This window comes from Brachyhypopomus gauderio, chromosome 12, assembly GCF_052324685.1.
Source record: "Brachyhypopomus gauderio isolate BG-103 chromosome 12, BGAUD_0.2, whole genome shotgun sequence".
Lineage (NCBI taxonomy): Eukaryota > Metazoa > Chordata > Actinopteri > Gymnotiformes > Hypopomidae > Brachyhypopomus > Brachyhypopomus gauderio.
This window is the reverse complement of record NC_135222.1, coordinates 2,894,289-2,906,225: the sequence shown is the minus strand read 5'-3', so window position 1 is coordinate 2,906,225 and position 11,937 is coordinate 2,894,289. Positions and strand designations below refer to the sequence as shown.

At 39.4% G+C, this 11,937-nt stretch overlaps 1 protein-coding gene across 3 annotated transcripts; it reads right to left on the bottom strand.

Moving 5' to 3' along the window:
* Nucleotides 1-8,048: 8,048 nt before the first annotated feature.
* On the bottom strand, nucleotides 8,049-11,315 carry ctns (cystinosin, lysosomal cystine transporter). Of its 3 annotated transcripts, XM_077024086.1 has the most exons (11): nucleotides 11,182-11,315; nucleotides 11,007-11,095; nucleotides 10,781-10,859; nucleotides 10,583-10,670; nucleotides 10,363-10,466; nucleotides 9,826-9,963; nucleotides 9,620-9,719; nucleotides 9,404-9,523; nucleotides 9,035-9,205; nucleotides 8,609-8,726; nucleotides 8,050-8,528 (listed from the first exon to the last, which is right to left on the bottom strand). In XM_077024086.1, the coding sequence occupies exons 2-11, from the start codon at nucleotides 11,068-11,070 to the stop codon at nucleotides 8,383-8,385; spliced, it is 1,128 nt and encodes a 375-aa protein (XP_076880201.1). In that variant the 5' UTR covers nucleotides 11,071-11,095; nucleotides 11,182-11,315; the 3' UTR covers nucleotides 8,050-8,382. The 3 variants fall into 3 exon arrangements, with proteins under 3 accessions (XP_076880202.1, XP_076880201.1, XP_076880200.1); XM_077024085.1 differs by having other exon boundaries at nucleotides 11,007-11,305; XM_077024087.1 differs by lacking the exons at nucleotides 10,583-10,670; nucleotides 10,781-10,859; nucleotides 11,007-11,095; nucleotides 11,182-11,315 and having other exon boundaries at nucleotides 8,049-8,528; nucleotides 10,326-10,458.
* Nucleotides 11,316-11,937: the final 622 nt, after the last annotated feature.

Sequence of the window (11,937 nt, the reverse complement as noted above, 5' to 3'; positions counted from 1 at the left end):
TAATGGAACGCAGATAAATAGGATTTATTATGGACTTAAACGCGAAAATCAGCCGAGCATCGTATTTCATGTCATTGTAGCTTAAAGTATTAATGACTGCGTATGCAGAATATTTAGATATTATTAAACGTAAATGTAATACCGAGGTAGCTGCTGGAGAAAGGCAGTCAGCATGTCAAAAAATTGCCAACAGAGTTAATGCGTGAGTGAAAATGATATTTTTATATTTAGCAGAAGGGTGCGATTATATTATTATTATTTTCTCCACCTTTATAATACTGTATTGAGTTTTTAAATATTTTTTTAATTGAACACTTCCAGGTGTTGATTCCAGGTCTAATCGGAGTGGTGTGAAACACACATGGCATCAGATAAAAATGAAATATAAAAATATAGTACAAAGTGGTATGGCTGTACATAACTATATCTTATTCTTAAAATATATTCTAAAATATATTTATTTACAGGAAAAATGAAATAATGAAACATAACAGTGAATTTGACTGTAATGTATATTAAAAGGTTACAGGGTGGATGGTGGGGTGGGTGGTGGTGCATGATTTAATGTGGAAAGCAGTGATTGCAGATGGAGTCTCTGACAACTCCACCATCTCTGTTGTCACCCACATGCATGTAAGGTTCCTCATCTGTGGGCATGTCAGAGATGGTAGGCTGTCGCTCTTCCTGGATGGTTGCAATGTTGTGTAATACCACATATGCCATTATTATGTGGCACGCCCTATCAGGGGTAACTCTGAGCCCCTTCAGGCACTGGAACCTGGCCTTGAGGATTCCTAGGGTCATTTAAATTGTTGCCCTGGTTTTGCTGTGGGCCTGATTATAGCGGGACTGTGCTCCAGGTGCAGGATCTGAATAGGGAGTCATAAGGTAGGCTTATAGGACAGGCAGGGATACCCTCTGTCTCCATTAATGAGGCTGTCATAGTGTCCTATAATCACACTAGGGTTTGCAATGATTTAACTATTACACTGCATGTGAATAACTAGCATAACTACCTCAGGCCTACTCTAATCAGATTTGTTGTACAGTGTGGAATCATACACAGATCCTGGCCATCTGGGGGGTATTCCACAAAGTGGGCTTAACGAACTCCTAACCTAACCCTGAACTCCGAGTTGACTTACCTCACCACGTCATACTCAGAGTTTTCAGTTCCACAGCAGCTGATCAGAGTTAGCTTACTCAACTCTGAGTAGGTTGACCCAGACAGAAGCGCGGTCACGCGTAACCATAAAAGGCATTCTTAATGGAACGCAGAAAATAAGATTTATCATGGATTTAAATGCAAAAATCAGCCGAGCATCGTATTTCACACCACTGTAGCTTGAAGTATTAATGACTGCGTATGCAGAATATTTAGTATATTTGTAAATATTTAAGCATAAATGTAATACTGCGGTAGCTGCTAGAGAAAGGCAGTCAGCATGTCAAAAAATTGCCAACAGAGGTAATGCGTGAGTGAAAATGATATTTTTTGATTTAGCAGAAGGGCGTGATTATTTTATTATATTCTCCACATTTATAATACTGTATTTAGGTTTTAATTTTTTTTATTGAACACTTACTAATTCCAGGTCTAATCCGAGTGGTGTAAAAAGCATATGGCATCAGATAAACATGAAGTTTAAAAATGTAGTACAAAATGGTATGGCTGTACATAATTGGTGCATGATTTAATGTGAAAAGCAGTGATTGCAGATGGAGTCTCTGACCTCGTCCTCTTCTCCACTAACTCACCCACAGATTCCACTTCCCCCCCATCACTGACACACACTTCCTTATAAGCTTATCCAGCCTGTTCCAGTCTTTTACAGACGTGCTGCTTCCCCATCAGACCACACCAAAGAAGACAGCACTGGATACGACAGAATGATAAAATGTGTGTAGAAACTCATCACAGACATTAAATGATCTAAGCTTCCTAAGGAAGTAAAGCCTGCTCTGTCCCTTTATGTATGCTGCCCTCGTATGCACTGACCAGTCCAGTTTGTTGTCCAGATGGACTCCGAGATACTTATAAGACTGAACATTCTCAATCTTCTGTCCATCAATGATAACAGGCTGATGGGACTGTTTCAGTTTCCAGAAGTCCACGATCATCTCCTTGGTCTTCAGTGCATTAAGGAGAAGGTATTTTCTCCTACTCCATGCTGTGAAGGCAGCCACCAGATCTCTATACTCTCCTTCATCTCCACCTCTAATACATGCTACTACTGCTGTGTCATCTGAATATTTCTGGATGTGACAGAGTTCAGACACATGTTTAAAATCAGCAGTATATAGGGTACAGAGGAAGGGGGACAATACTGTACCCTGAGGAGCCCCAATGTTGGTCACCACTATCTCAGAACAGTGATCACCCATCTTGACATACTGTGGACGCTCCGTGAGGTGGCTGTAAATCCATGTTACCAGCGTAGAATCCACACCTATCTTCACCAGCTGTTCCTTCAAAATATGAGGCCTGATTGTGTTAAAGGCACTGGTAAAATAAAAAACATGAGTCTCACGTATCCCCCTGACCCCTCCAAGAACGAGAGGGTCTTGTGTACCATGTAGACTAATGCATCATCCACGCCCATGTTCTCCTGATAAGCAAACTGTAGCGGGTCCCCAGCCTGCTGCACCTGAGGCCTGAGTATTCAGAGCAAAAGCCTCTCCAATGTCTTCATAATCACTGAGGTCAGGACCACTGGTGTGTAGTCCTTCACTCCTACCGGCCTCCCTACTTTAGGGAGCGGCATGAGGCATTATGTTTTCCATTTGACAGGCACTTGTCCAGTGTGAAGACTCAGGTTAAAGATTGATTGTAGAGGCCTAGACAGTCCTGATGCACATTCCCTGAGTAGCCGAGGCGATACACCATCAGGACCAGCTTTCCCTGGTCGCAGCCTACGTAGCTCAGCCCGGACCTCATCCACAGAGAAGCCATGTGGAGTCACAGCAGTAAATCTGGGAAAGTCACTGCCTGGTGTAGAAAAGCAGGAGGTCACATCAGTAGAGGTGGTACAGCTGCTGGATGAAGCAGAGCAGGTGGTCACAGCAGAAGAGTTGGAGAGATTACTGGATGCCATTAATATGTGGAACGCCCTATCAGGGGTAACTCTGAGCCCCTTCAGGCACTGGAACCTGGCCTCGATGATTCCTAGGGTCATTTCAATTCTTGCCCTGGTTTTGCTGTGGGCCTGATTGTATTAGGACTGTGGTCCAGGTGCAGGATCTGAATAGGGAGTCATGAGGTAGGCCTATAAGGAGGCTGTCATATAATATAGTGTCCTATAATCACACTACGGTTTTCAATTATTTAACTATTACACTGCATGTAACCAAATAGCAAAACTACCACAAGCCTACCCTGTTTAAATTTGTTGTACAGTGTGTAATCATGCACGGATCCTGGCCATCTGGCTTCAACATTTGTGATGAGGTGGGAAGCATCACATATGATCTTGATGGGGAGAATGGTCTGTGACAATAGCTACGTTATTTTTGTGACCATTAAAGATAAGTACATTATTCATTAAGGGTTATAAAGGTTAGTACCTGTACATTAATACTATGGATGGATCAGCTCTGGCATTAGAACCCTCGCAGCGGGGCATAACCGTAGGGCTGAGCACCGTTCTTCTCAGGTTCCCGTGTCAAACAGGTTTGCCCCACTCAGTAATACACCGACTGAGCGACCTGTTAAAAGAGCTCTGGTGATAGGAGACTCACAACTCCGACACGTGAACGTAGCAACTAGTTTAGAGACACCAGCGGCCATAGTCAAGTGTATCCCGGGGGCTAGAGCGCCTGACATCAGGGCTAATTTAAAGGTGCTGGCTAAACGTAAATATTCTAAGATCATTATACACGTCGGCACCAATGATGTGGGATTGAGACAGTCTGAGATCACCAAGGATTCTCTGTTTCCAGCCTTACGAGGAGTCATGAACAAATCAATTCTCTTATTCCACTAGAGTGTAGCAGTAACAATTTTATGAAACTCTTTAATGATAAGATTGATAAAATTAGGGAAAACATTAGTAGTGCTATCTCAGAGCCTGTCAACATGCCAATGCACCTTGACAGCTGTCTGGTCAGCTCTGATGCCCTGTTAGATTCCTTCTGCCCAATTGGTCGTGAGGAGCTTATTTCACTTGTGAAATCTGCTAAACCCTCCACATGCATACTAGATGCTGTACCAACCCATCTACTTAAAGAATTACTGCACAGCAATGTAGAACCGTTGCTTACTATAATAAATTATTCTCTGAGCCTGGGCTACGTTCCCAGTTCATTTAAACTTGCAGTCATCAAGCCGCTAATTAAAAAACCTGGTCTTAACCCCCAAGAACTGTCCAACTATAGGCCAATTTCTAATCTGTCATTCATATCCAAAATTTTAGAGAAAGTAGTTTCTTCACAACTCTCTTCCTTCTTACAGACAGAACATGTCTTAGAGTTATTTCAGTCTGGATTTAGAGCTCATCACTGAAACAGCACTAAAGTATTGAATGATCTCTTAATATCCTCTGATAAAGGACACGTTTCGTTTCTCATACTGCTAGACCTCAGTGCTGCCTTTGACACCATTGATCATAATATTCTACTTAATAGACTGGAGACACTCATTGGCATAAGAGGTCAAGCACTCTCCTGGTTCAGGTCCTACCTGACAGATCGTTACCAATTTGTGCTAGTAAATAACGAATGCTCTGAGCATTCTAAAGTAAAGTATGGTGTCCCACAAGGATCTGTACTGGGCCCCATATTATTCTCATTATATATGCTACCACTGGGCACTATCATTCGTAGGCATGGTATTAGCTCCCATTGCTACGCAGATGATACTCAGTTGTATATATCTTCTAATCCAGATGATACCACCACAACTCTCAAGATTGAGAACTGCGTCCAGGATATTAAAAACTGGATGGCGTCTAATTTTCTTAAACTAAATTCTGACAAGACTGAGGTACTGATTCTTGGGCCTAAAGCTGTTAGAAGCAATTGGGCTGATATTCCCCTTACCCTAGATGGTTTTTCAGTAACACCAAAATCTACTGCAAAAAGTTTAGGTGTCACTATTGATTCTGATCTTTAATTTGACGGACATGTATGCAATGTCACTAAGGCTGCCTTTTTCCATTTACGTAATATCGCCAAGCTGAGACACTTACTTTCATTAGCTGATGCAGAGAAGCTAGTTCATGCTTTTGTCTCGTCGAGATTGGACTACTGTAATAGTCTTCTAATTGGATGCTCTAAACAGTCCATAAAGAAGCTACAACTTGTACAAAATGCCGCAGCTCGAGTCCTAACTAAGGCCAGGAAATTCTATCATATTAGTCCCACTCTCGCCGCACTACACTGGCTGCCGATTAAATATCGCATTGAATTTAAAGTTCTCCTGTTAACCTATAAGGCGTTAAATGGTCTTGCCCCACAATATCTGAGTGAACTCATTGATTACTACAACCCATCTCGCCCTTTGCACTCCCAAAATGCTGGATTTCTCGTAGTTCCAAAAATTAGTAAAACTACAGCCGGAGGCAGAGCTTTCTCTTTTAAAGCCCCTCAATTATGGAATAGCCTTCCAGCTCCAATCCGAGATTCTGACACAGTTCCAATCTTTAAATCTAGACTTAAGACTCACCTGTTTAATCAAGCCTTCAGCTAACATTCCCCTTGTAAGGTGTAGGGGCTTGGGGGCCCCCAGACATTGAGATTTCTGGTGATCTGTGATGTTGATGCTGTCATCCAGCTGTGTCTTGGCATCACTCTATTTGTGACTATGACTTTACTGGAAAGCAATGTCTCAGTGAGCCCTCATGCCTGTGGTCACCTCTGAACCCCTCCCTTTAGTTATGCTGCTATAGATTAGTCTGCCGGAGCCACATGCTCATCACTGGCACGTGAGCTATGTACATTTAAATCAATGGTGGTTTAAATTCATGTCCACTCAGTCTGTATTGTCTATCTCCTTGCATGGCTCTACCCAAGACGATTGGATACAGGCACCTGGGGGATGGTCTGGCTGCCGGTGGATGTGCTGATGCCGGGGTTCACCTGGGGAGTAACACTGCAGTCGGAGCCTACAATACCAACATCACTGCTCCGACACGGAATGAAAGCTTAGCGTTCATCAACAGACATTTACAGTGACATTATCAAAACCCAGAACTTTCAATTCTACCTTTTACCTAGTCTGATTGTGTGAATTGTGTGTGACTTGTGTATTTGTGTGCCGCCCAATGGAGGATGGGTTCCCTTTTGAGTCTTGGTTCTCCCGAGGTTTCTTCCTATTCCCCACCATCATAGGGAGTTTTTCCTCGCCCTTGGCTTGCTCATTAGGGTTCTGGACCCATAGTATTGTTAACCTTGTAAATCCTGTAAAGCTGCTTTGTGACAACTTGAGTTGTTAAAAGCGCTATACAAATAAACTTTGATTGATTGATTGATTGATTGATTTATGTAATCACCTTCATGTTTTAATGGTGCTGTAATAAGTAGCATATGTGGGTTCCATCAATCACTCTAGGAAATCCTTAAAATGTAAATGGAATGAAGTTCGTTATATATTGCTTCTCCTTTGCTTAATTTCTTTATTGTCCGCGTGAATTAAAGACAAACCAACGATGCTGTGGAATTCCTCTTTGATGTCCATAACTGGCTTAAGCCCAGGAAACAACAAAACTGGGCACTAGCTGTTTTAATGACATACTTTTCGGACAGACCGACATACAGTAGCTTTGCTGACCAATTCCGCATCTCCTACACTATAAAAAAAACTTCCACTAGCAAAAAACGAAGAGCGATGTATAACAATCTGGAGAGAATTTAGGGCTGATCCGTGATGTGTAATATTTGAAATGTGACGCTTAATAATGTTATTGATGTAAGTAATGGATTGTGCTGAAAAACGATAACGTTCATTAAAAAATAATCCGAAAATGATAGTAGGCCTATGTCTATTCGGGGTTTTATAAGGCGTTCCCGACGAGGAGCTCGGCGAATAAACTGAGCTTCGAACAGGTTAGCTTCAGAGCATAAGTTGCTATAGTAACTGACTCAGGTTCTCTTTAAGCTTGTTTTCTGGAACGGAAAACCTCAAGTTTCCGTGAGTTCTGAGTTAACTTACCCGGTTTTCTCGCTTAACCCGCTTCTTGGAACACCCCCCAGGCTGGGGCAAGCATGGCACCCAATTTTGTTTTCATAAGTAAAGCTGAGAAACAATTCATGATGCTCAACCTTGATGCTGACCAATGAAAACTTCAACAGTAGTTTTTCAGTCTTATAATCTGTCTCTTGTGAACATGTGGTTAATTTGGATGATTAAAAAAATACTGTTAAACTCACACTCTCTCTAGTAGTCATAAGACAGTAAGAAATACAACAGTAAGAATTACAACTGTCCAAATACATGGAGATATTAAAATGTATTTAGAAATCTAAACTGGAGATCTTTTAGGTTTTGAGTCTCTCCAAACAAATCTGTTATGAGCATTTATGGCACAGACTGTAGCAGCCCTGACCTGATCCGTTTTCTCTTGAGGCGTGCAATATAGATGAGCATCTGAGTCCAGAACTCAGCTCTGTCCCCCAGTGTCAGAGCACCAGAATTGTGTCGAGAATTCTATGTCTCATAATATGTGTAGCTTAGCCAGTTTCCTCAGACTTGAGCTTGGCGCTTTTTGCTACAAACATTCCCCTTAAACATATTAAACTAGCCATCCAATCTAGCAAGGTTTCTGTTAAGCAAATTCAGTGCTACAAATATATTGTCTTAATTATTTATACATTGCTTGCACAACTAATGAAGCACCTCTGTCCAAAACATCCCATTTCTCTGGAAACCTTCTGTACCTCCCTGCAATTTTGCAAATATTTGTAAAATTACCACCATATGGGGATAAATGTAAATTTTCATAGCTTGGCCAAGACCACTTAAAAACTTTTTACAGATGTTAAAAAAATGTTTTTACAGATAGGAATCAACACCACATAAATAAAAGTCCCTTTATTTTTAAAATAATACAGCAATAGGCAATGTATTCTCAGAATATTTTTAATAAACAATGATTACAAAAATTGTCACTGTGTGTCATCCATTACACAAATGCAATCATATGGTTGACTTTAAATAAGCTATTTTAGTCCTTTCAACTGACAGGATGTTTCATAATTTTGCTAGACATTACTTAATTTCAAAATGTTTTTATATAAAATGCAATTAGTGTCTCTAAATGTAGATTGTAATATTACATTGTAATATCTTTTATTTTATTATGCACATGTTCTGAGTCTCATTTTGAGAGGTAGTGAGATGTTACACTGAGATCTTACAACTATAAGGCATATATTCCATTTGGATCTTCATTCTTGATTCCTCAGCATCTCATAATCTGGTCCTTTATTGTGATAAAGACAATAATGCTGCACTATAAAAAGTATGTCAAAAAATATAGAGAAAATGCCCAGTCCAAATTTGGTGGGGTCTCCAAATATAATCTTCCATTCATCTGCAAAGAAAATTTTAAGTTAGATAGATTACTGGGCCTGTATTGAAAATCATGTCTTGAGAAACAACGTTTGTCATTACCGTTGTTATAAGATTGCAGGAACATCTGAAGGAGACTGAAACTGCCTCCTGTGAAGTCCAGTAACACATTGCCAATGCTCCAGCCCTCTGTGCTTTGTCTCTGGTAGTTCATGTAAGCCTTAACAGTAAGACATGAAATAAAGGTTTAAAACTTCCTACTAGGATATTGTTATTTTGTTCACGAACTCACGATTTTATAGACCTGTACCTTGTAGCTGATTGTGCTTACATAAAATCCATAAGTAAAGCTCCCTTAACACAGAAAATGTGCTGTCACTAACAAAATTCCATATTGACATATTACTTTGAGTAGCTCAACTTTAAACTGCAGTCAAAGAAACACTTTCATGCAAAAGTTAAATTGTAAAACTTTTGCAAAAAAATTTTGCAAACTGCTACATACAAGTACAAAATAAATGGGCATACCTGAGGGACATACTTAACCAGTGTAACACCTAGTTTAATATAGGAGAAGTAGTATAAGTAATCCAGCCACGAGATCTTCTGACCAACAGCAACAAAAAGTGTGATGAAGGCAAAGGTCCATGCAACTGCCAGTAGAAACATGGCCATTCTTGATACCCTTTGTCCTCCTCTCTAAACAATTACAATAAAAATTCTAATTGAGAAATTATTTGGAAGTCCAATTCTGCAGTTACAAATTCATTATCTTACATGGAATTTTTACTATACATATGTTTAGGCCATTTGTGCCAAATCATGTGTTCATCCAATGTTCATCCAAAAAATGCATTCTACAAAATAAATCTTTACAAATAATGATAAAACTCTTACCTCATATATCACACATTGGATGATATAGACCAGAGTAAGGACCAAGGCATGCAAACTGAAGAATACATCATTGGCCTCCACAGGATTGACACCATTTGGATATTTCTTCAAGAATTCTTCCTGTTTTTTATTTTACATAATTTTCGCAGAACTCAAATCAGATAATTTTGTTTCAGCACATTCATAATGTAATTATGAATAACATTTAGTTTTTACCTTTATGTCAGGTATCCAAAACAGGCCAATATTAAAGACACTATAAGCAATAAATCCAGTGAGATTGAGAGCAAGAAAATCAAAGTTCAGGCCCACCACACTGTAAAATAACAAAGAGTTGGCATCAGTTGATATTACTGAAGGTAGGTCAAACTCAACAATTTAGCCACTTCATTATTGATCACAACACAGTGAGGGCATTTTACCTGTGTCTTCTCCAATTCTCATATATCTGAGGGTAGAAAGAAACAGACCAAGCAAGAAAGTATATCCAGCCGATTATTTGGTTGATAACAGCAAGAGCATTACTTCTGATAACCAAAAACTGGATTCGAGTTTTGCTTCTGTGGAAAAAAAAAAGGTTTTAGGAATGGATGGAAAAAAGTTAACATATCTGCCATTGTGTAAGAAAGAGAACAGTGAATTCCAATTTGAGACTTTCCAAAAGTTGAAACTTGAAACTGCAGAGAGTTGTAGCCAACTGCAGTAGACTCAATTATTTACTTTCTGAAATCTACTGAAATTTGAGTATTAACTGTGAACTGAACATCTGTGCTTTGACTTCGGAATTCTCTTCTCGATGGACATCAGTGCGATGTCAGAAAGCAGCTAAAAGAAAACATCTGGCACACTAACTGTAGCAAGTGTTGTCATTCATGTGTAGCACACCTTTCTATCTCAGTGTTGTCATTCATTTGTAGCACACCTTTCTATCTCAGTGTTGTCATTCATGTGTAGCACACCTTTCTATCTCAGTGTTGTTGCTATACAGGTAAGCAGTCGCTTGTCCAACATTCTCTGCTTGCACTTCAAAATAGGTTGATGTGCTCCCAGCTGGCAAAACAACCTAGACATAAACAACCAACAGTTAGGGTCTGTTACTGAAAATCAAGCACATCGTCAAAATCTTTTTGCCAATGTAACTCAATGAGAATTATTTTCTACTGGCACGCAACATATTACCTCTTCTGGAAGATGAATTATTGAAGAGACATTTCTTGAGGAAGATGTAATATTAAAGTAGATGTTATAAGTAACATTCAGAGGAGAACTGCAAAATGAAAGCAAATGAATGTGATCACTTTTACTAAGAGCACATAACCTAGAAGATTCCCCCATTTCAAAAGGCCCAGTTGTGGCGCATGCCAAAATAATACACACCTCGCTGTAATTGTGAGGTTTGTAGAAAGTTTCTCTTCTAGATCAACAGTAGCCTCCGCACTTAGGGAGACTCTTGCATCTGTTAATATCAGAGCATGTCATAAAATTAGTGATAGTAATAATAATAATAATAATAATAATAATAAATTAGTAAATTCTTAATAGGTTTCTTTGATGAGTTAGCTGCGAGAGATTAGTAGATTAGTTGAAAAAGAAGACTACTCACCGCAATAAGTCGCTTGCATACAAACTGACAGAAGTACAATTACAAGAGATCCTTTGTCCAACATTTTAAAAACAAAGTTGCGCTTGAACCTGTTTATAACCAATTAAAAGTGGAACGTCCGTTAGAGAAGGACATTTAAATTTCCCGGAAAGTATCAAGCTTATCTTAACGGTACCTGGCTTCTTTCTCTCTCCCTGTCGTTCTCCTAAACGTGCCGATTACCGCAATTCTAAATATGAGTTTAAAAACACTGAAGCGAGAAGCAAAAAAAGAACTACATGAAATAAACAGTTCCTGGATTCACCGAGCTTGGTCACATGACCAAAATCAGCTGATCAGCTGATTTACATATAGGAAGGGGGATTGTGTAGAAATAAGCGAGCCTGTGAATTTTTATCTACATTTTACACAAAGTAGCCTACGTTAATGTGCTATTTCACCGATAATAAATAGCTAGCTATGTCATTTCCATATATAATCAATTTCGCAATTTATATGTAGGCTATAGATTAGTTCCTCCTAGAAGTTAACATACATTTTCAAATAAACTGGTTCCCCCTAGATGCTAACGTCTACTTTTCCAAATATACTTTTTTTCAAATATCAAATTTGTTCATCATCCTACAGGTTCGGAAGCACTTTGCTTGCACAGCTGAAGGATCTCTGTCTACAGTAGGTACAGTGTTTATCTGGAAACATTGTGTACTTCACTACAATATTGAGAATCTCTTAACGTTACAGATAGTCACCCGGAATGTTCTTTAGATACTTTAAATGTGCTTACGGTTGCTATTATGTCTTCGAGCGAATACAAATACAACATGAAGAAGAAGACGTTTAGGGAAAGGTCTCTTATTTTGGCGCACTATAAACGGATGTTTACTATTGGATACAACTGGCATTATTAATGGTTAACCCGTGATATTCTGGG

Excerpts from the sequence above, each read along its gene's own strand:
- ctns (XM_077024086.1), bottom strand. The coding sequence starts at position 11,070 with ATGTTGGACAAAGGATCTCTTGTAATTGTACTTCTGTCAGTTTGTATG. Across the intron at positions 10,671-10,780 it reads AACCTCACAATTACAGCGAG|TTCTCCTCTGAATGTTACTT; the intron begins GTGTGTATTATT and ends TTCATTTTGCAG. Across the intron at positions 9,964-10,362 it reads AACAACACTGAGATAGAAAG|AAGCAAAACTCGAATCCAGT; the intron begins GTGTGCTACACA and ends TTTTTTCCACAG.